This window comes from Hyperolius riggenbachi, chromosome 4 (assembly GCF_040937935.1).
Source record: "Hyperolius riggenbachi isolate aHypRig1 chromosome 4, aHypRig1.pri, whole genome shotgun sequence".
Classification (NCBI taxonomy): domain Eukaryota; kingdom Metazoa; phylum Chordata; class Amphibia; order Anura; family Hyperoliidae; genus Hyperolius; species Hyperolius riggenbachi.
In genome coordinates, this window is record NC_090649.1 from 193,432,744 (window position 1) to 193,457,344 (window position 24,601).

The 24,601-nt window shown below is 43.8% G+C and overlaps 1 protein-coding gene across 2 annotated transcripts in view; it reads left to right on the top strand.

The window, feature by feature from the left end:
* LOC137571674 (probable cation-transporting ATPase 13A4) overlaps positions 1 to 24,601 on the top strand; it is a 131,479-nt gene that overhangs the window by 36,019 nt on the left and 70,859 nt on the right. For both annotated transcript variants that reach the window (XM_068281171.1, XM_068281172.1), the window contains exons 4-7: positions 12,057 to 12,127; positions 12,936 to 13,016; positions 18,071 to 18,140; positions 19,629 to 19,763. In XM_068281171.1, coding sequence (XP_068137272.1) covers positions 12,057 to 12,127; positions 12,936 to 13,016; positions 18,071 to 18,140; positions 19,629 to 19,763 — 357 coding nt within the window. The remainder of the gene's footprint in view (positions 1 to 12,056; positions 12,128 to 12,935; positions 13,017 to 18,070; positions 18,141 to 19,628; positions 19,764 to 24,601) is intronic.

Here is a 24,601-nt window from a genome sequence, read left to right on the forward strand (position 1 = left end):
GGCGGCGATCGGGAGGTACACGCAGCTAGCAAAGTGCTAGCTGCATGTACAAAAAAGATTATGCAAATCGGCCCAGCAGGGCCTGAGAAATCCTCCTGCGCAGCAGCATGGGCTTACCGCCAGGGAGGTTACACACTGTTGAAGACAATGTGGGAGATATTTTGGTGTGGTATTCTGGTCCATGGAGAGGAACTAAACCTCACAAATGCTCCAAATTAAAAAAAAAATTCACCAAAATGTTAAAGGATTTTTTTAAGGAGAAAAAATGTGTGCAGTACTTAAAGAGGGCAGCAAAGGATTGTCTTGAAATAGGGCCATAGGCAAGGTGGCAAATTTAGCCCCCTTTGCTCATCCTGTTGAAGGCCCATGATTTAAAGGGGAAAGGAGGTGTTAAGAAGAGTGGTCAATTTACAAACAATATTTAACCCTTTGCACTCAAATACTCACAATAAGCGGGAACTCTAGTAATGATAAAAATAACTAGAATTTAAGTTCGGTTGCACAAATGGAGGATAAGTATTCGGTTGCAATAATGGAGGATATTTGTTTCCAAAAGGGATTACATGCGAAACAATCTATACTAAACTGTCTCTAAAAAGGATTCAGTACAGTGTTTTTTCATGCAATCTATTTTGAAAGTGTTTGAGTGCAGAGGGTTTTTAGCAGCCGCATAAAGTAAAACTTTATGTGGTTACAGGGCCAAATTATTTCTGCAGCTGAGGAAGTGTGCCTTTCCCAGTTTGGCAGGGTATGCAGAGCGGTGCTGGGAGCTCTCATAGTTGCCTATACTGGATTGGTTTCTCCTCTTCATAGACCCACGGTGATACACTTCCAACACCCTCTTCTGACTTTTGATCACATGTTATTACATGTGATTGGGGATCAGATGATAGTGTCAGTGGTGCAGCGTCACCCGATGGTGAAAGAGGGGTGATGGCAGAGACTCTTCCATCCTTTTACCTGGATTACCCTAACCTAGTGCTAAGGGAGGTAGCGTAACTGCCCCAAGTGGCAATAGTCTCTAGGGGATCACTTATTGTGGAATCTGGAAGCCTCCTTTACAAATCCACACAACTTAGGTCAAATGAGTAAAGTGGCACATTACTTTTTTCTCAATACCGCAAGGAGTTTTAAACTGATAAATGCATACGTACCTGTACACACCAAGTCTATTTTGCAAGTGTCTTTTAAGAAACTAAAAGAAGATTGCCCTGTTGTCCTGTGAATCATTTGGTTTTTACCGTTATTGCTTATAAGACAACAAATATCAGTTAATGAAACAGTTTCAAGAGATTGGAGGTAAAAGAACAGTCAGGGTGGCCATGCACTTATAGACAGTTAGCAGATTGGACCATCTTATAGATCCCTGTCAGATGAAATCTGATCTGAGAGGGATCTATTACTACCATGTACTAGGCATAGATTTCTAATAGAATTTTGCATCTATCTTATGCTGGGAATACACGGCTCGATTCTGAGCCATTTAGATGGCTCGATAGATAATTTCCGACATGTCCGATCTCCAGCCCGATCATTTCCACGCTCGATTCTGCATGGAGGACAATGGCAAAAGATAAGAAAAACGACCGGTAGATAAAAGAAAATGATCGGGCGTGGAATCGAGCGGCAAAATTGAGCCGTGTATGCCCAGCATAACTGCAGTGTGGCACTGTTAGATGCAGTCCAATGCTATAGCCATCAATCTGACACCCGCTGCCAATTGATCAATATCTTCCATATACTATGACTTTCTGATTTGATCAATTTGATCGATCAAAAATCAATAATTGATTGGATCGGTTGCGACATTGATTTCTAGCAGATTTGATCAGTGATTACCGGTACCTATTACATTTCTGTTCGAAAAGGTTTCAGTTCTTGCTCTAAACTATTTCTATTAAATCTGTGATATTTTCCTTTTGTGTTTATTGCAGTTCATATAATTGTTGATGTAACACAACTTTGCAACTTGAAAAAATTTACCAGTGTAGCAATGTTTGCGAAGCTGGCTGAGAAACTTGAGTGCACTATAAAATACCTAATTCAGAATTCATGGGAAGTTTCCCAGCATTGTTTGTCTAAAACAATGACTCAAAAGAGGTCTGTTCCCTGGAAATGTACTAGTTAAATAAGATAAGGCACAAACAAAGTGTGCTACCCACTGAAACCAGATAGGAAAATCGAGATGCTGTAAAAATGATTCCTAGTAATTGGTGAACTGGTTTTGTAAACAATGCTCTGACACAAAGTGCTTGCACAGGACTACAAAGACATTTAATCCAGGAGTGAGGCTGTACCAACATTTAACAGCCACCTGAAGTTTTGTGAAGAAGCCCTCTCCCATTACTATCTTATAAAAATATCTGTTCTCTGGCTGTTTCTATTTAAGAGTAAAGTAACATTACTGTATATAACTTATTAAATAATATCATTAATATCATTGTGATATGTATATTTATGTTTCCCCATTTTAAAATTTTACCTCAGCCTCATTTAAATATATTAGAGATTTGAGCATCTTTACTGCTGGTAAGGTGAATCACTATGGAATGTTTTCTTTTTTACTTTTGTGAAGGGAGCAGGAACATCATATTATCTCCTTGAGTCCTCTAGGGGAGGAGGCTGCATAGCACCCTAGCCTAGGCTAGACATCACTGGGAGGGCAGGGTTACTGTAACGGTTGGGTGTTATAACTCAGATGTCTGATTATTAGGTGATCTGCAGCATCACCAATAATGCAGACACCACACCAGACTATTAGGTGATCTGCAGAATCACCAACAATACTAGCACAGCTAACACAGACTGTGTGAGTAGTGCTTGGTGCAACCGTAACTTTAATAGTTTTGCGAGACCTTACCAGAGGAGCTGGTAAGGTACTATCAGTATACTGACTGTATAGATTTGATCAAACCTTCCCAGAGGAGCTGGAGAAGGTACTAACAGAAAGAGTATAGGAAATAGTATTGCTGGTCTTTACCAGGGGAGCTGGTAAGAGACCAATAACAAATCAGACCAATAATCACACAGACCTTTTCCAGAGGTTCTGGAAAGGTCTGACTAGGAGAATACAGAAATAGGCTGACTAGTCCTTACCAGAGGAGCTGGCAAGGAACTAGTTAAACAGGTACTGAAGAGCTAAGCTAGACCTTTCCAGAGGAGCTGGAAAGGTATACAGGTGACTTGGATAGTTTTGGCTAGACCTTTCCAGAGGAGATGGGAAGGTACTATCAGTCACTAGGCAACACCTCACCAGTGGAGCTGGTGGGTATAGAACACCTCACCAGTGGCAAGGGCCCACTGGTGAGTAGAGAGGTCAGACAGGCAAGGTTCGGCAACAGAGAGGTAAGTATCAGTACAGAATCGTGAGGCAGAAGAGTATTAGTAAACAGGCAGAGGTTCAGAAACTATAGGCAGATAGGCAGAAGTACAGAATCAGTGAGCGAAATGCGAAGTCAGAGTTTAGCCAGAGTCATACACAGGTAATCAATAACAATCATAAACAATAATCCTAGTCTTGTGTGAAATCCCTGGTTTCCTCCCAGATCAAAGCACACCAGATACTAGTCTAAGGTCTGAGCGCTAAAACATAGTATTCACGACAGCAGACACCGAGCAACTGAAGCCCGGAGGCTTAAGAAGCAGAGGAGACCTCACAAGCACGCCCCCTGCAATCAGCCAATCCGGGACGCCGTGAGTCTCCTCTGACGTCAGCCGACCAGCAGGCCAGCTGACGAGCCTCCTCCCAGCATAAAGGTCCTGTCTGTGCACACGCCCGCGCGAGACAGCGACCTTATGGGCAAATGACAGTCCCGTCCTCGGCGTCCTAGACGCCGGAGGGACGGGCAGGGGCACGGAGGCAGCTGCGGTGGCGGTGCTGTTCACCGCAGCTGCCTCTCCATTTGTTACAGTTACATACTAATATACAGCAATATAGAGCTATAACAAGCATTTCTGCTGCTGAAACCGGGATACTTTAAGTGTACCCGAGCCAAAGCTCAGGTAGAAAATCACATACTTTTCTAAGAAGAGGGAAGCCTGTGGATCCTTATGAGGCTCAGCCCCCAAAACATCCTCCCAGCCTTCCTTCCCACTCCTGGACCCTCCAAAGATTACCAACAAGGTGTTATGTGTTTCTAAACTCACGCTTGGGCATGGGTTGTCTTTAAGGTTCGAAATAGTTTTCTGGAATTATTGATTACATTCTACTATATATCCTTATAGTCAACTATACGTCAACTTCTGAATTCAAAAGTTTAAATCCAAAGATGTACTTACTGGGGAAAATTAACCCTGCAACTGCATTGGGTGGTGGGCCAACCTTCTTCCCATCCTTTCCTTTGGTACAGGGACCCTTCTCCCACAGAAAGCCTCCAGAGCAACCACGTTGAGAAGTATAAAGGTGGCCATACACTGGTCGATTTGCCATCAGATTCGACCAACAGATGAATCCCTCTCTGATCGAATCTGATCAGAGAGGGAGGGATCGTATGGCCACCTTTACTGCAAACAGATTGTGAATCGATTTCAGCCTGAAACCGATCACAATATGTGGAGTTGCCGCTGCTGCCGCCCCACCCTCCCCCCCGCATACATTACCTGTTCCGGCCGGTGCGAGTCCCCTGGTCCCCGCTGTCTTCTTCTCCGCTCCGGGCTCCAGACCATTCCTGCAGCTACTGAACTTCCTGTCCAGGGGAAGTTTAAACAGTAGAGGGCGCTCTACTGCTTAAACTTCCTGCCGGGACATGAAGTTCTGTGTAGCTGCAGCCGGTCCGGAACCCAGCGCGGAGAGAAGACAGGGGACCAGGGGACTCGCGCCGGCCGGAACAGGTAATGTATACCCGCTGTATTGCGTTGGTCATCGGGCATTCGAACACCACTATCGACGCACTCCCGACCCGCCGGCAATCGAGAAAAATCTTCCGCATGGACGGATCGACGGGAATCAACGGGTACGATCAATTTCGGACGGAAATCGATCGTTCTGTCAGCGGTGTGCGCAGCGATTTCACAGCCAATTCGATCACTGTGATCGAATCGGCCGTATATCGGCGGGAAAATCGTTAGGTGTATGGGCCCCTTTAGAAATCAGTGTAGGTATAGCTGTTGCTGCCTCTGCATATCTTGCTGTCCATCTTCTTTCTGCCAAAGCCTATTTGGCTAAAGCTTAAATAAAGTTTGGACCCATCAAAAGTTTGCCAGGAATCGGGTGGGTTTCCATTATTGCAGTTAAACCTTTGATTGAGTCATACACATGCAATATACAACGAGCCAAACAGCCAGTGAAGTTAGAGTCAGGGGCAAATCCAGGATTTTCAAGGGGGGATTCCTGATAGGTCTCTTTTGGCAAGCCGCACACTACCGCACATGCGCTTGCCCACAAAATCCACATGACCCACCCCTCTTTAGTATAGGTGACCAGATGACCCCAATTTATCACACAGGTAGCCAGATGAGCCCCCCCAGTTAGGATAAGTAACCACATGATCCCCATTTATAGTATATAGCCAGATGACTCCCCGTTCAGTACATTCCCCCTTGTATTTCGCCAGATCCCCCTTGTATATATAGCCAGTGTATAGTCAGATCCCCTGTATATGTAGCCAGAGATCCCCCCCTGTATATACCCATATACCCACTGTATGTAGCCAGATGCCTCCCCCTGCATATAGCCAGTGTATATAGCCAGATCCCCCTGCATACAGCCAGTGTATATAGCCAGATCCCCCTGCATATAGTCAGTGTGTATAGCCAGATCCACCTGCATATAGCCAGTGTGTATAGCCAGATCCCCCTGCATATAGCCAGTGTGTATAGCCAGATCCCCCTGAATATAGCCAGTGTATATAGCCAGATCCCCCTGCATATAGCCAGTGTATATAGCCAGATCCCCCTGCATATAGCCAGTGTATATAGCCAGATCCCCCTGCATATAGCCAGTGTATATAGTCATATCCCCCTGCATATAGCCAGTGTATATAGCCAGATCCCCCTGCATATAGCCAGTGTATATAGTCAGATCCCCCTGCATATGGCCAGTGTATATAGCCAGATCCCCCTGCATATAGCCAGTGTATATAGTCAGATCCCCCTGCATATAGCCAGTGTATATAGCCAGACCCACCTGCATATAGCCAGTGTGTATAGCCAGATCCCCCTGCATATAGCCAGTGTGTATAGCCAGATCCCCCTGAATATAGCCAGTGTATATAGCCAGATCCCCCTGCATATAGCCAGTGTATATAGCCAGATCCCCCTGCATATAGCCAGTGTATATAGCCGGATCCCCCTGCATATAGCCAGTGTATATAGCCAGATCCCCCTGCATATAGCCAGTGTATATAGTCAGATCCCCCTGCATATAGCCAGTGTATATAGTCAGATCCCCCTGTATATATAGCAAGATGAACCCCCCCTCTCTCCCTCTCACATATGGTGGATCATGGAATGGCTGGCTGGCTGGCTTCCAAATATCCCCCCCCCACCCTGCCTCTCAGTGAGCCCTGGCTGCACTTGCCTTATCCAGACTCCAGCTCATCCAGCAGCAGTACTTCTCTCTCCATGGACGCATACTCTGATGTCCAATGGCCTTCAGGGGGGGGGGGGGGGGGCGTGGACGCTGTGGCTGGATGGCGTGGTGACGTCACGTTAGAGCCAGGATGAAAGGTAGCCAACTAGCCATGGAGACCTGGGACGCCATCACCACCGCCGAGAAAGGTAATGTATCTCTGCGCCGCCCCCCTAGTACCCCCGCTCTCATACCGCCAGTCAGAGAGACCCTCCCCCAGGGGCGTAACTAGAAATCACTTGGTCCCCCTGCGAAAATGAGGACGGGCCCTCCCCATAGGCACCAAATAATCGTAATGGGGCAGCGTTTCACTATAAAATAATCCTAATGCAGCAATGTTTCACTATAAAATAATCCTAATGCAGCAATGTATCACTAGAAAATAATCCTAATGCAGCAATGTTTCACCAGAAATGAATCGTAAATAGGGTAGCACTTCACCATAAAATGATCGTAAAGTGGGCAGCACTTCACCATAAAATAATCGTAAAGTGGGCAGCATTTCATTAGAAATTAATCATAAATTGAGCAGCATTTACCTATAAAATAATCGTAAAGTGGGCAGCATTTCACCATAAAATATTCGTAAAGTGGGCAGCATTCACCAGAAAAAAATTGTAATGTGGGCAGCAGTCATCAGAAAATAATCGTAATGTGGGCAGCAGCCATCAGAAAATAATCGTAATGTGGGCAGCAGCCAGCAGTCATCAGAAAATAATTGCAATGTGGGCAGGAGTCACCAGAAAATAATCGTAAAGTGGGCAGCAGTCACCAGAAAATCACAATGTGGGCAGCAGGCACCAGAAAATCGCAATGTGGGCAGCAGACACCAGAAAATCGTAATGTGGGCAGCAGACACCTGAAAATCACAATGTGGGCAGCAGTGACCAGAAAATCGTAATGTGGGCAGCAGATACCTTAAAATCACAATGTGGCCAGCAGTTACCAGAAAATCGCAATGTCGGAAGCAGGCACCAGAAAATCGCAATGTGGGCAGCAGTGACCAGAAAATCGTAATGTGGACAGCAGACACCTGAATATCACAATGTGGGCAGCAGTCACCAGAAAATCGTAATGTGGGCAGCAGTGACCAGAAAATCGTAATGTGGGAAGCAGACACTAGAGATGGGCCGAACCTCCGATTTTAGGTTCGCGAACCCTGTTCGCGAACTTCCACGAAAGGTTCGGTTCGCGAAAAAGTTCGCGAACCGCAATAGATTTCAATGGGGAGGCGAACTTTGAAAGTTTTAAAAAATTCTATTAGCTGGAAAAATGATAGAAAACATGCTTCAAAAGGTCTAATACCTGGAGCCACGCCTAATTGCTTTGCACGCTAATCCCGTTCGCAAAGCGCGGAACGCTTGTCGCCGGCAAACCGCTGCATGCAGCGCGGTTGCGGTTATCGCTAACCGCAACCGCGGCAGTGAGAACACTGCCATTCGCTACATTGTGTAGCGGTTCTTGCAGAACCGCTAGCGGTTTGCCGTGAGCGGGAATCGTGCGATTCCCGCTCAAGTGTGAATGGGCCCTTAAGGTTCCTTTTAAAGGAGAACTGTAGTGAAAGGTATATGGAGGCTACCATATTGATTTCCTTTTAAGCAATACCAGTTACCTGGCTATCCTGCAGATCCTCTGCCTCCAATACTTTTAGCCCTAGACCCTGAACAAGCATGCAGCAGATCTGGTGTTTGACATTTTTGTAAGATCTGACAAGATTAGCTGCATGCTTGTTTCTGGTGTGATTCACACTACAGTGGCTGGATAGTGTACTGGCTAAGGGCTCTGCCTTTGACATGGGAGACCAGGGTTTGAATTCTGGCTAGGTCAAGTACCTATTCAGTAAGGAGTTCAAGGCAAGACTCCCTAACACTGCAGGGTGGCCTCTTGAGCGCGTCCCTGTGGCTGCAGCTCTTGAGCGCTTTGAGTCTGACAGGAGAAAAGCGCTATACAAATGTTTGGATTATTATTATTACTGCAGCCAAATAGATCAGCAGGGCTGCCAAGCAACTGGTATAGCTTAAAAGGAAATCAATATGGCAGCCTCTATATACCTCTCACTACAGTTCTCCTTTAAGCAACCTAATGGTTCTATTGCGTTGAGCATAAATGGTACATTTTAGGCTAGCTTCACTTACTACTGTAGTGGTACAGTGCTTAGGGTGACGTTCCCACCACACAGTGAGATCTGGGTTTGATTCCCAGCTATGGTATGATGTATACTGGTTTTTAAAATAGTATAATTCCCTGGCAGAAGAGACCCTCCTCCCTCCGGTAGGAGGGAGGAGGGAATAAATAGAAGGGTAGGTGGGAGGCCAATTAAAATCTCCCTAGCAGAGTGTGTAGCAGCTGTCCCATAACTAATTAGTGTAGGCAGACAACTGAGTCAAATGGTATAAAGGACCTAGCTTGAAGGGAGGGTGGGCACGTTCTCTAGCAGTGTGTTTGACAATAACATGTCTGCTGACATTGAAATGGAGGCTAAAAATTTTGCTCAATACAGCATTATGGGGCGAATCGAACTTCCGCAAAAGTTTGCCTGATGCAGGCGAACGCGAACCCCCAAAGTTCGCCTGGAACCGTTTGGCCCATCTCTAGCAGACACCTGAAAATCGCAATGTGGGCAGCAGTCACCAGAAAATCGTAATGTGGGCAGCAGGCACCAGAAAATCGCAATGTGGGCAGCAGACACCTGAAAATCACAATGTGTGCAGCAGACACCAGAAAATCGCAATGTGGGCAGCAGTTACCAGAAAATCGTAATGTGGGCAGCAGACACCTGAAAATCATAATGTGGGCAGCAGACACCTGAAAATTGCAATGTGGGCAGCAGTAAATTGAAAATCGTAATGTGGACAGCAGACACCTGAAAATCGTAATGTGGGCAGCAGACACCAGAAAATCGCAATGTGGGCAGCAGACACCTGAAAATCGTAATGTGGGCAGCAGACACCTGAAAATCGCAATGTGGGCAGCAGTGACCAAAAAATCGTAATGTGGGCAGCAGACACCTGAAAATCGTAATGTGCGCAGCAGACACCTGAAAATCGTAATGTGGGCAGCAGGCACCAGAAAATCGCAATGTGGGCAGCAGACACCTGAATCATAATGTGGGCAGCAGACACCTGAAAATCGTAATGTGGGCAGCAGACACCTGAAAATCGCAATGTGGGCAGCAGTGACCTGAAAATCGTAATGTGGGCAGCAGACACCTGAAAATCGCAATGTGGGCAGCAGACACCTGAATCATAATGTTGGCAGCAGACACCTGAAAATCACAATGTCGGCAGCAGTGACCAGAAAATCATAATGTGGGCAGCAGACACCTTAAAATCACAATGTGGGCAGCAGTTACCAGAAAATCGCAATGTGGGCAGCAGGCACCAGAAAATCGCAATGTGGGTAGCAGTGACCAGAAAATCGCAATGTGGGCAGCAGACACCTGAAAATCACAATGTGGGCAGCAGTCACCAGAAAATCGTAATGTGGGCAGCAGACACCTGAAAATCACAATGTGGGCAGAAGTGACCAGAAAATCGTAATGTGGGCAGCAGACACCTGAAAATCGCAATGTGGGCAGCAGTCATCAGAAAATCGTAATGTGGGTAGCAGTCACCAGAAAATCGTAATGTGGGTAGCAGGCACCAGAAAATCGCAATGTGGGCAGCAGGCGCCAGAAAATCGTAATGTGGGCAGTAGACATCTGAAAATCACAATGTGGGCAGCAGGCACCAGAAAATCGTAATGTGGGCACTGGGCAGCAGACACCTGAAAATCCCAATGTGGGCAGCAGTGACCAGAAAATTGTAATGTGGGCAGCAGACACCTGAAAATCGTAATGTGGGCAGCAGACACCTGAAAATCACATTGTGTGCAGCAGACACCTGAAAATCGCAATGTGGGCAGCAGTTACCAGAAAATCGTAAAGTGGGCATCAGGCACCAGAAAATCGCAATGTGGGCAGCAGTGACCAGAAAATTGTAATGTGGGCAGCAGACACCTGAAAATCGTATTGTGGGCAGCAGACACCTGAAAATCGTAATGTGGGCAGCAGACACCTGAAAATCATAATGTGGCCAGCAGACACCTGAAAATCGCAATGTGGGCAGCAGACACCTGAAAAACGTAATGTGGGCAGCAGACACCTGAAAATCGCAATGTGGGCAGCAGTGACCAGAAAATCGTAATGTGGGCAGCAGACACCTGAAAATCGTAATGTGGGCAGCAGACACCTGAAAATCGTAATGTGGGCAGCAGACACCTGAAAATCGTAATGTGGGCAGCAGACACCTGAAAATCGTAATGTGGGCAGCAGGCAGCAGAAAATCGCAATGTGGGCAGCAGACACCTGAATGATAATGTGGGCAGCAGACACTTGAAAATCGTAATGTGGGCAGCAGACACCTGAAAATCGCAATGTGGGCAGCAGTGACCTTAAAATCGTAATGTGGGCAGCAGACATCTGAAAATCGTAATGTGGGCATCAGACACCTGAAAATCACAATGTGGGCAGCAGACACCTGAATCATAATGTGGGCAGCAGACACTAGAAAAAAAATGCACCTGTGAAAAAAAAAAAAATTCACTTACCTGACAGAAGTCTTCTCCTCTCCTGGCATCTGGCACACAGCTCCCCGACGATCCTCCTGCAGCACATCTCCCACGCTGACAGGCAGAGTGCAGGGCTATGACAAGATGGCTCCTGAAGCCCTGTCATGGAGACACAAATAGTCTCCAGAGCAGGGCTTCGGCAGCCATCTTGCCGTAGCCCTGCTCTGCCTCCCGGGAGAATGCAGGCTGCGGGGAAGAAGTTGTACACCTGGCTGGGGGGTCCCGCAATCGGGAGGGCGACAGCGCTCCCCCCACACACGGCTGGCGGGCCCCGGGCCCCCCTGCTGCGCACACACATGAGCAGGCGGCAGCTGCACTATAACATTCAGTGGCTGCCGCTGCTTAGATTCAGGAGGCACTTCCGGTCTAGGTGCGAGGGGGTGGTTCCAGACACCCGGAACACCCCCTTCCATGCGCCAGTGAGAGTGGAGACAAAACTTGTGATATGCATACTCATATTGGGTCACTGATTCTTAAAATAATAAAGGCAATCAACATAAACTGAGAAGCATTTCTATATTTAGTGCTTTTCTAAAATGTTGCAACAACAAATAATCATTTGTTTGTGCTGTACATTTATTAAGTTATGTTTTGTTCAGTGTTGCTTACAAATGTTCACCAAAGTCATTTTAAATTTCGAGAAAATCTTCATGACAAAAGCTTGTATTTTCACGGTTTCGTGAAAATACAAAAAAATATAATTTTGCCATGAAAAGTGCAAAAACATAGAAAAACAATATTTTAACCGTGAAAATGTGTGCCACGAAAACGTGAAAAGTAAGAAACTTATCAAATTTAACATTGCAAAAATTCATGTGAAAAAAAATATTGGCATTTTCGCTCACTACTGTTTTTTTTTTTTTTTTTTTAAATTTGACAGGTTAGATGTATTTGGGTGCAGAAAATCAAGTATGTCTGGTTACACTCAGAGAAGAAATTTCAGAAAGCTGGGTAAGCTAAAGATTTTGGCACTGGTTCATCATGCCACCGCCAAAGCATATAGTGTCCATATTAAATTGCAAAAAAAAAAGAGAGAAAGGGCGGGCACCGATGTGTATATTCCATAAAACTTTTATTCTTAGGCAGATGGATTTGCCAGAGGAGGCCCCCGATGGAGGCCTCCCTGCACCCTCCGTGATGCCTCTGATGAAGCAACTGATGTTGTGAAACAGCTGTAAGGTAGGGGGGAGCATTTCCCATTGGGGGCCTCCTCTGGCAAATCCATCTGCCTAAAGCTGGCCACTAACGGTCCAATTTCTAGCGAAAAATCGTTAGAGCGATCAGAAATTCTGATCGGATTGGTTGTAAATAATCTCCATTGGTGGACACAATTGATTATGAACGAGTGAAAAAAATGTCGTCCGAATGAATTTTCGTTGAACAAAAATTTGTATTTTCTTGGTGGTCGTGATAGATAAGAAGCAATGATTGGTTAGTTGATGGTGTAGTGAACGATTTTTAGTCTGATCAGAATTTCTGATCGCTCGAAAGATTTTTCGCTAGAAATTGGAACATTAGTGGCCACCTTAAGAATAAAAGTTTTATGGTATATACACAATGGTGCCCGCCCTCTCTCTCTTTTTTTTTTTGCAAATAAAGTATGATGCTGCCACTGTTCTTTGCTTCACCTTGCAACAGGACTTTGCCCCCTAGCCCACGCTATTGTTACGCCCCTAGCTGTGATGAAAATCCCTTGCTTTTGTGCATATTGTCTTTAAATGATTTGATTTGTGATGTTTCTCTCCTTCAACTGATCTAGAGTGCTTGAAGATGCCTATAACTGTTTCCAGATACAATCTAGGTTCGGATTAGGTCTTACTAAAGCAGAACAAAATACAAGGTATCATGTTTATTACCATTTCTATTTGTAAATAGTATTTTCATGTTTTTTTGAATAAAGTATATACATTGTAGTATAATAGTGAGTGAGAGCTCTATGCCTCAGCTGGTTTTTATACAAAATAAGGATGTCTTTTCCACTACAGGCAGATTCTGGATGCAGAAAATACTGACTCCAATGAATGCCTATGAGCCCATTTCCACTAAACGTGATTTTCCTGATGCAGAAAAATTATGGATGACATTTCTGCATCATGAATCCGTTTCACATGCAATGATATTCTATAGGCTATAGCCACATCCAGAAATCTGGATCCAGAAAAACTGATGCAGCACTAGTGGAAATAGGCCCTTACCCTCAGCAGTTAAGTGTGCTTATAGCCTTCTCGCTGCTGCTAATGAATAGAACAATTAATACATAACTTGGCAGCTATTGGAAAGATGTCTGAATGTGAGATTTCATCATTGATGCCATTTGTAAAGTTGAGCAGAGTCCAGAAGTAGACTTATATGAAAGCTCTGAGTAAAAGGTGTGTAAGCTAAACTTTTTAATTAAAAGGGATTTGGCTCCAATGCACATCTCTCTGTTCCAGGCTTTGGCTGACATTAGACACAAGCATTGTATTTAAACATAGTGCTGATGTCTTTATTGCAGCGAAATAGTGAATTTGAGTGCAATTTGCAGTCCAGGAATTTGGGTGCCACCATAGGCACCTATGTTAAACCCATGAATTACTGGCCAGAGGCTCCAGCACTGCACAAAAACTCTGCTTCCAATAAAGTTAGTGACAGTTGTAGCAAATAATTGTAGTGGAACTCTGCTTCTGTTTGCTATAAGGGCAGCACCAGAGCACACACTGCTGGGTTGGTAGCACTGATTAGCAGGTGGGGGGTTATTTTTGGCTGGCCTGCGGTTCTGGGGCAGGGGGTAATTTACTGGCTTGCATGAGTATGGGTTTGAGAGGCTGTATAGCTGCTGGCCTGGGAGCAGTGCACACTGCAACCAAACTGTGGGCTTTATATAGTGGGGGGGGGGGGACTAGTTTTATATATATATAGTGGAAGGTTAGTGGTAGCAATAGGTTGGGGTGGGAGGTTAGATGTTAGATGGGGGGTGTTGTTAGGAGGGTTAGCAGAATATCAATATCATTATATAATTATTGATATTCTACCATTAGGAATCAGGTAGATCCCCCTCCACTCTCTGGTCTGTACCCAAGTGGGGTGTAGCTATCCCACAGTTAGATAGTGCTATTAAGCCTAACCAACGAATGATGGATGTCGTGAATAAATAGAGGCTGTATTACATACAGAGGAGTGTTAAAACATGTATATAAACCTTTAAGGTTTAGGTACAGCACTTTGTACTATATGTTTTAACACTCCTCTGTATGTGATACAATTTCCCATCCAATGGTGGAGAAAACCGTGAATTAACACTGTATGCGAGGTTGTCATTGCAAAGTACATAGTGTGGATGGAGTTGTCACGAACCTCCGATTTTGGTTCGCGAACCTCGAACTCGAACATGCGAAAGAAGTTCACGAACATGCAAACTTTTCAAACCGCCATAGACTTCAATGGGCAGGCGAACTTTCAAAACTACAAACACTAATTGTGGCCACTAAAGTGATGGGAAAGATGTTTCAAGTGGTCTAACACCTGTAGGGGGGCATGGCGGAGTGGGATACATGCTAAAAGTCCCGGGGAAAATCCAGATTTTATGCACAGCAGGGTTTAAGTGCAGAAATCACATTTTACTGCTAAATTGGAGGCCTAAAGTGCTTTAAAACATCTTGCATGTGTATACATCAATCAGGTAGTGTAATTAGTGTACTGCTTCACACTGACAGACTAAACTCACTGTGTAATGCAAACAGCTGTTTGTGTAGTGACGGCCGTGTTGGACTGGTGTGCACCATGGCGAGAGTGAAGGCGATGGCGGTTTTCAAGCCCATATGGTCGGGCTGAGGTAGCTGAATGACAGAACAACAGTGACTGATTGTCCAGCTGATCAAATTTGGTCAGTCCACAGTGAAGCAACGACCTTATTATCTTCTTGAGTCAGGTGTGCCCCCCAACACACTCATTTAGCCGGTCATTGCTTCATTGTGATGCGCAAGCCCCTTCACCGTGGCAAGGTAACGATCATGAAGGGGAATTGACACATGTACATGCCTTTTGTTTTGTTGTTGCAGCCACAGTGCAGCCAGAAAAATTAGGCAGGCAGGCATGTACATGCACCAGAAAAATTATTATAGCGGCCGCTGCTAGCAGTCCTGGACCCTGTTGGTGGTGGCGGAGAAGGCAGTCAAGCGGCCTGCAGGCAGAGATGCTGTGTGGGGACCGACTTAGTCTTGGGGCAGGCAGACACAAGTAGTGCAAGCAGAGATGCTGTGTGAGGAGACTGTCTTTGTGTCTTTGGGCAGGCCTGATCCTGCTTTGCAGACCAGGCATCTGTGGTCAGATGGACCCTTGACCCAACGCTGTGTGCCAGAGATGACACCACTTGCCTTTCAACATCACGGTACAGTGTGGGTATCACCTTTTTTTAAAAATAATTGCGTGATGGTATCGTACACTGCGGTGTGTAGCTTTGCTTTTGTGTGCTGATTTTCCTCAGGTGGTCATCCCATTGCAGTTTGTGCTTTGTAATCATGTGGCTTCGTAAGGTAGTTGTCCCTACGTGGGTCTTGGTCTTTCCATGGCTCAATTTTCGGTGGCAGAGAGTACAGATGGCATTGCTCTCATCTGAGGCAGACACACAAAAAAGTCCACACCGCTGAGCCCTGGGATGATGGCACTTTGGTGATGGCTGCCGACGGAGTGTTAAGTGGAGTGCCAGAATCAGAGCAGGACGAGGAAGATACTGTATGTCACGTTTCCGTGGGGAAGCTGAGGAAGATGAGGTGTTCTGTGTTAAATAGTCAACTACGTCCTGACAATATTGGGGGTTGATGGCACGTGCCTTCTTCTGAACACTGTAAGGTTGCAGTGACTGCTGGTACAACAATGTATGGTCACACAGGTGCAGTGAAAAGGTGACTGCTGGTACAACAATGTGAGGTTACACAGGTGCAGTGAAAAGGTTGCAGTGACTGCTGGTACAACAATGTGCAATTACACAGGTGCAGTGAACAGGTATGCAGTGACTGGTATATAAAACTGTGTGTTGTTACACAGGTGCAGTGAAAGGTATGCATGGACTGGTATTACAAATGTGCAGCTGTCACACACACAGGTACAGTGAACAGGTATGCAGGGACTGATTTCAATACAATGTGCAGCTGTCACACACACAGGTGCAGTGAACAGTTATGCAGTGACTGGTATTATATAACACTGCGTGCTGTCACGCAGGTGCAGTAAACATGAACAGGTATGCACGGCACAGACTGGTATTACAAATGTGCAGCTGTCACACACAGGTGCAGTGAAAAGGTAGGCACTGAATGTGCTGGGCCTTTCACAGTATAGCAATTAGCAAGGGCCAGCTGCGACACACAGGGCTGTATAATGCAGTGTCAGTGGCACACACACAAAAAAAACTTCACAAGAACATTAGCTCTGAAAAGAGCTCTTTCTGTAGTGCTTTTCAACAACAAATATCAGCTAGGAGCAAGCTACAAAAGCCTAACTAAGCTTTCCCTATCTCTGCAGCAGGTTCCTCTCCCTACTCTCAATACTGCAGCAACACTGACTGAGATAATGGCCGATGCAGCTGCCTTTTATGGGGGGGGGGGGGGGGGCTCCAGGAGGGAGTGCAGCCTTATTGGCTGCCATGTGTCTGCTGACTGTGATGTAGAAGGTCAAAGTTTAGCCCAATGATGTAGTATAGGGGCGGGTCGAATTCGCCATAAAGTTCATGTTTCGATGCGAACGCAAACCACCGATGTTCGCGCGAATAAGTTCAGGACATCTCTAAGTTTGGACAGCCTCCATTTATTCACAACATTTTTTAAATTACTGACTATATATTTAACTACTTAATTCTATCTGGATGGATATATCTGTCCTGATAGACTGTGCTGCTTCTGCTGCCTGAGGCGCGCAATCGCGTGCGCTCCTGCGTGCACTCCCACCGCCTGCCGTTGGCCCCCCGATCAATGAATGGGAATATATTTCTCATTCATCGATCTATGTCCCCCGCAGAAAAACCGACGGTCTCTTATCAGGTCTTTCTGAAAAAAAAAAAAAGTTTCCCGTCCTCTTTCTTGTTCTTGGAAGCGAGATTGTTCACTTACAGGACTTTTTTGACTGTGGCCACATACACCCACATACATTTTTTAATAAATAATTACATTATATCACATTTAAAATTAGCTGTTTACCTCCCACACCAAAAATTACCCAAATACATTTTTTTATTTAAGAAAAAAAAAAGTTACAATTAAAAAAACAACAACATTAATAGTTACCTAAGGGTCTGAACTTTTTAAATATGCATGTCAAGAGAGTATATTATTATATTTTTTAAAATTATAAGCTTGTAAATAGTGATGGACGCAAATTGAAAAAATGCACCTTTATTTCTAAATAAAGTATCTGCGACATAAATTTTAATAGGGACATCATTTAAACGGTGTAATAACCCGGGACAAATGGACAAATAAAATACATGAGTTTGAATTATGGTAGTATGTATTAATTTCAAACTATAATGGCCAAAATCTGAGAAATAATGAATTGTTTCCATTTCTTTCTTAATCTTCCAGTTAAAATGGATTTAGAATAAAATAATTCTAAAATGTACCACCCAAAGAAAGTCTAATTAGTGACAGAAAAAAACAAGGTATAGATCAATTAATTGTGATTGGTGAATGAATGGGAGGTGAAAGTTGCTCGGATGCATAAGGTGAACAACACTGTAGGCTGAAGTGGTTTTAAAGACAGAAATTTACAAGCTTTCACATGTGCTAATAGGGCTGTCTAGCAGGACCCACGTGTTTTATGTCAATTTTCCCTGGCAACAACTTTCAGTTAGTTAAATGTACAGTATAGAGGTGAAAGAATATATTTTTTTTAAACTGGGTCAATTTTTTCTTTCTTTTTCAGGCGGATTGTTTGCGGCCCAAATGCAATTGAAGTTGAAATAATTCCATTGTGGAAGTTACTCATTAAAGAGGTTGTTATTGTTGTTGTTATCTTTAATTGTTAAGTAGGGATAGCCCTGCCTAGGAGAACTCACGGAGAAGCATGTGATCACTTACATCAGCTGATAGATTTGTAATGCTGGGTCGATTAGCCGCCGGATCGACCCCAGCCGCGTCCCCGCCGCGTCCCGCTCGTCCGCGCGGATCGATTGCCGTTGGCCCCCGCTGGCGTTTCCTTATCAGCGCTCAATTCCCTGCGAGCGGGCGAGGGTCGAGCGGCTTGATCGGACCAGCTGAATATTATCAGCTGACCGGATCAGCTGGTCGATACACGGTACAGAAATGTCCCGTGTATCCCCAGCATAAGACTCTGATTTGCTGTGGTGACTTCCTTGTTTAACACATGATCATGACCAGCAAATCAGAGCCTTACAAATCAGCTAATAAAACTGATCACATGCTTCTCCATGAGTTCTCCTAGGCAAGGCCATCACTATTGTTAGGTGCCACCATACAAGCAGCTAGATTCACTTATCTTTATAGTGCACAGACAGGGCACGTAAAGATTAGTGGAAGGTTGCATTGCTTTCTGTTTTAGTTCTTTCCTGTGCAAGAGTTCAGGTCCACTTTAAGGATAAATATATTTCTCAAACCTCTAGGTGCTAGCCATCTCATCCATCTGGCCTCTTTTTGTAACAACAGTCTGTCCCTGTCCCCTTCTCTGCTGTTTGGTGGCACATGGTCTAAGGCCTAATTCACACCTAAAAACGCATGTGTTTTGCATTTTTATGCTCTGTTTTTTTCCTCTTCCCAGCACTCCTCTAAGTGCTTTTCCAGAGTGGGTTGTCATTCACTCCGTGACGCAAGTCAGGAAGTGAACTCTTTGACCTGGAAAAGAATAAATACAATTCTAAAAAACGTGAACCCAATCGCTGCATAAAGCGGATTTTTGAGCATTTAGCGCTCTTCCTATACCTTTCATTATAGCACAAATGCCCTAAAAATGGTACAGGCACCCCTTTGCTGAACGCACAGCCCAAAACCGTGCTGAGATTCATTGAATAAGTGGTTTGTGGGCAATTTTAGAAATCGCCTGTGGTTGAAAAAGGACGAAAACGCCGCTAGTGTGAACGAACCCTAAAACAATCCACCAGAGCTGTGACACCTCCATGTCCACGGGCATGAAAATGTCTGCCCACTGGTGTGTCAGTGCTTGGCTTGGATGGATCAAACCCTCAAATAGTGCCCTTGTGCTCCTGTATCCTGCTTTTCACCTCATAGGTAGTTTTTCCTATGTACACGAGACCACAAGGACACTTCAATCATAGGTAGAATTTTGATATTTTCCCCAGTATGCAGATGTAAAACATGGTAACCAGACTGTAATTCTGCTTTAAAGCAATTTAAGCAATTTCAGAAAGTGTGTCAAAAAATAAGATTTGTGTTGACTCGCTTTTATTATCATTTTGTCAAGGATTTAAGTTAATTGAATTGAATTCTTTTTTTCCTCTTTTTTCCAGATTCTAAATCCCTACTATCTTTTCCAAGCTGCAAGTCTCAGCCTGTGGCTGGCTGAAGGATATATTGAATATTCTGTAGTTATTATTGTCATCACGGTGATTTCCATCATTCTAACTGTATATGATCTAAGAATGGTATGAGTTTTTTTATATTGTTTATGTTTGATAGATCAGAGTGACAGACCCTTTAATGATAGACCCCTTTGCATCCACAAATGCTGGCGATACACATGTTAACTACGCTTAGCAGGCATAAACTATGCATAGCGGTACTTCGCTATGCGTAAATGCGTAAGTGTAGTTTTGAAACTTCGCCTACGAACTACGATGCGTAGATGCGAAATACGACGCGTAAATTCACACTGGCGTAGTTTCTACTCATCCCTGGCATCATTCCTAAATATACAAATCATCTCTTTCTGCCCCTCAAAGCAAGAACCACTGGTGTATAGTAAGCCTGTAGTTAATACATTTTAGAGCGAACCCAATCCAACATAAATTTTCAAACAAAGAAGGGAGGAGTATGCATAACTACAGCAAATAATGTTGCTAGTAAAACCACTTATTGGTAGGTAAAGGGGGAAATAGGTCACAGACCTAAAACATAAACTAGAAACACAGAAGAAACAGGGCACACCAGGGGCGTAGCAATAGGGGTTGCAGAGGATGCGACCGCATCGGGGCCCTTGGGCCAGAGGGGCTCCGAAGGGCCCTCCCTCAACTGCAGTATTAGCTCTCTATTGGTCCTGTGCTCATAATAATCACTTCTGTAAATACTTTGAATAGTGGTAATTATTAACAAACTGTTCCCCACCCCCTTCTTGCACCTCTGACACGGTAGTTGCCATTGGCAGGTTTTGGTGCGCCGTATCAATTGTTATGTATAGAGTGATTAGGGGGCCCCATTGCAAAACTTGCATCGGGGCCCACCGCTCCTTAGTTACGCCACTGGCGGCACACCTTTTTATTATCATATACAGTACCATGCACTTACTAAGAAAAATATTGGTCAGGAGGCAAAAAGTAAATGCAAAAGTTTTTATTAACACCAGCTACAAAAAATACAGCCGGACCCAGGTCACAGGCCCCTAATACAATTAATAACTGAGCCCTGCATACAAAATGTATACAAAATGATGCTGTAAAAGGATGCAAGTTCTCTCTTAAGAGACTGCGGTCAAAAATATAACAGCGTCAGGAAAAATGTAAAAAATGTTCTTCAATAAATAAACTGACACTGTGCCACAATAAGCTCAAGGGAGAGACGCATCAAATGATCCTGTCTGGATACAAAAATATATATTACTCTCAACTTCCAATATCCACACCAATGAAATGAAGCGTGCTAGTGTTGAGTATGGTATAAAAAAATTGGAAAAAACCTGTGTAGACACCACAATAAATTGGGATAACTATCAATCACTCACTTGAAAAGTCATTAAACAGTCAAAACATTGTATGAACATGATGCTAAAATCTCATAAAAAGGTCTCAAAAAATGTGTAATAAACAAAAAATATATTTTGGTGGATAAAGCACATGTGATTGTGCAAGGAGGGGATCTTAAAAAAAGATCAATAAAGTGAGAATATAATATATAGTGAAGTCAGATGGAAGCAGTAAGAGAAAAGATAATGCAAGGCTCACCAAGGTAATAAAGTAGAAGACCCAGGAAGGGCTGTGTCGGCGCTGCCCCGCGCTGTCCGACTAGTTCCACCAAAGCTGCTATGGGACGCTATCTCCAGGAGCTGGCGCAGTTTAAATACTATCCATGGACGCGGCCGCATCTTTGACTTGACCTCGCGTGCCGTCTGACGTCTACACGCTTGGTCAGCCATGTGTACAAAGTAGCTATGGACGCGTAACTATGGACGCATAAAACCAAATCAAGCAGGTCGCCATCTAGTGGATAAAGTGTGAATTCTAGTAAAGAAAAGGTCAAAGAAAATAAGTCGCCACCCAATGGACAGAATTGAGAATACAAGTAAGATACAAAAACTTTTACAATTACATAGATCATCAGAGTGTAGTCTCAGTGTAGTATAAGTTAATAAAAACAAAATACAAAAGCTTGTGCAGAACATCAGGGCTACATAGATACATTCCAAACACGTATAGTATTCAATTTCTTAATTTCAAGATACAATAAAATATTACATGGAGAAGAAAAACATTTCCATCATTAAGCAGCAACAAAGGACAACAAAATCTTCTGATTTTTTATGAGGAGTATCCCCATACACTTATAGGAGGCCGATGTTCAAAAGCTTCAAAAGACAGGCAAGATCAACCAGGATGAATCCAATCAATGATGAGTCAAGGTATCCTCCTAGTAAACTAAATGTAAAGAAAAAGTCATCCGTATCCCCAGCTATATGTTTTTATTTGTTTTTAAAGGGACAAGTCCCTAATAAATTTGCTTATACTTTATGGAGCTCATTGTAAGATTTATTCAATATTACTTATTGCTATATGGATGACTTTTTCTTTACATTTAGTTTGACACTATACATCATGGCGTTTTTGTATGATATTTGGCTCATTTGTTGCTTTTTGTTCTCATTAAAAGGTATCCTCCTAGGTCTCTAAAGAAAAAAGGCCAACATTAATAAGGCCCCATTATACACGTCAGCCCACAAAATGTGGATAACTAATATAACTGACCACCCAAAATTGTGAAAACTTCCACACACACATTGTGAATATCACAAAGTTCTGGTATACCAAAATAGTCCATATATAGGGGAGCAATCCTTCATCTACTCACAAAATGAAGGTAAATACCACGCAAATCCGTGGGAAGAAAGAAAGCACACATTGGGTGGCGACTTATTTTCTTTGACCTTTTCTTTACTAGAATTCACACTTTATCCACTAGATGGCTACCTGCCTGATTTGGTTTTATGCGTCCATAGTTACGCGTCCATAGCTACTTTGTGCACATGGCTGACCCTGCGTGCAGACGTCAGACGGCACGCGAGGTCAAGCCAAAGACGCGGGTGCGTCCATGGATAGTATTTAAACTGTGCCAGCTCCTGGAGATAGTGTCCCATAGCAGCTTCGGCGGAACTAGTCGGACAGAGCGGGGCAGCGCCGACACAGCCGTTCCTGGGTCTTCTACTTTACCTTGGTGAGCCTTGCATTATCTTTTCTCTTACTGCTTCCATCTGACTTCACTATTCACTATAGTCTCACTTTATTGATCTTTTTTTTAAGATCCCCTCCTTGCACAATCACATGTGCTTTATCCACCAATATAAATTTTTTGTTTATTACACATTTTTTGAGACCTTTTTATGAGATTTTAGCATCATGTTCATACAATGTTTTGACTGTTTAATGACTTTTCAAGTGAGTGATTGATAGTTATCCCAATTTTTTGTGGTGTCTACACAGGTTTTTTCCATTTTTTTATACCATACTCAACACTAGCAATGCTTCATTTCATTGGTGTAGATATTGGAAGTTGAGAGTAATATATATTTTTGTATCCAGACAGGATCATTTGATGTGTCTCTCCCTTGAGCTGATTGTGGCACAGTGTCAGTTTATTTATTGAAACATTTTTTTTTTACATTTTTCCTGACGCTGTTATATCAGAATCAGAATCAATTTATTTTCACCAAGTAAGTTTGCACCTACAAGGAATTTGTCTTGGCAGTTGCTTAACAAACACAAACAAAAACAATACAAGGACAGACAGTGTGAATATTACAAGTTAAGGACATTATAAGTATAGTGGCAGTAAGCAATGTGAGAATTGTTCATTTACAGTTCTGTGCTGATTACTATCAAGTCCTAGCAGCTTTAACGTGGTTCAGCATTAAGTACGGCTACCGCTTGAGGAAAAAAGCTGTTCCTGTGTCTGGAGGTTTTGGTAGCGATTGACCGGAATCTTACTCCTGAAGGCATGCGCTGGAAGATGGAGTGAGCTGGGTGAGAGGGGTCAGAGGCCATTTTGGTTGCTCTCTTTCTGCACCTGCTAGCATAAAGATCCTGCAGGGAAGGTAAGCTACAGCCAATTATCCTTTCCGCTGATCGGATGATGCGCTGCAGCCTCCCCTTTTCTAATGCTGAGCAGGAGCCGAACCATACAGTCATAGATGATGTTATGGTGGATTCGATGATTGCAGTGTAGAACTGCACCATTAGATTTTGAGGTAGGCCAAACTTTTTCAGCTGCCGTAGATGGTGCATTCTCTGTTGCGCTTTCTTGACAATAGTGGCAGTGTTGTTGTCCCATTTTAAGTCGTTTGAGATCATGGACCCAAGAAACTTGAATGACTCTACTTGGGTTATTGTGGATCCATTTATTGTTAAGGGGAGGTGCTGGGGGGGGGGGAGATCTCCTAAAGTCTATTATCATCTCCATAGTTTTGAGAGCATTTAGTTCCAAGTTGTTGCTGCTGCACCAGGAGGAAAGCTGTCCCACCACATGCCTGTATGCAGACTCATCCCCGTTTTGTACGAGACCAACTACTGTTGTGTCATCTGCAAACTTCAGAACCTTAACAGATGGATCTGTGGAGATGCAGTCATTGGTCTGTGGATCTGTATATTTTTGACCGCAGTCTCTTAAGAGAGAACTTGCATCCTTTTACAGCATCATTTTGTATACATTTTGTATGCAGGGCTCAGTTATTAATTGCATTAGGGGCCTGTGACCTGGGTCCGGCTGTATTGTTTTTAATTGTTTTTATTTTTTGTAGCTGGTGTTAATAAAAACTTTTGCATTTACTTTTTGACCTCCTGACCAATGTTTTTCTTAGTAAGTTCATGATACTGTATATGATGATAATAAGGGGTGCCCTTTTTCTTCTGTGTTCCCAATCCAACATACATACAGGTCTGTTTCTTAAGAAGGCACAATTACATTTAGTTTTGCTTTTTGGTTTCTTTCAGTCCTTTATACTTTCCAGGTGGTTCTGGGTCACCAAGACCAGTCTGAGTATTCCTTTGAGTACTAGATGCAC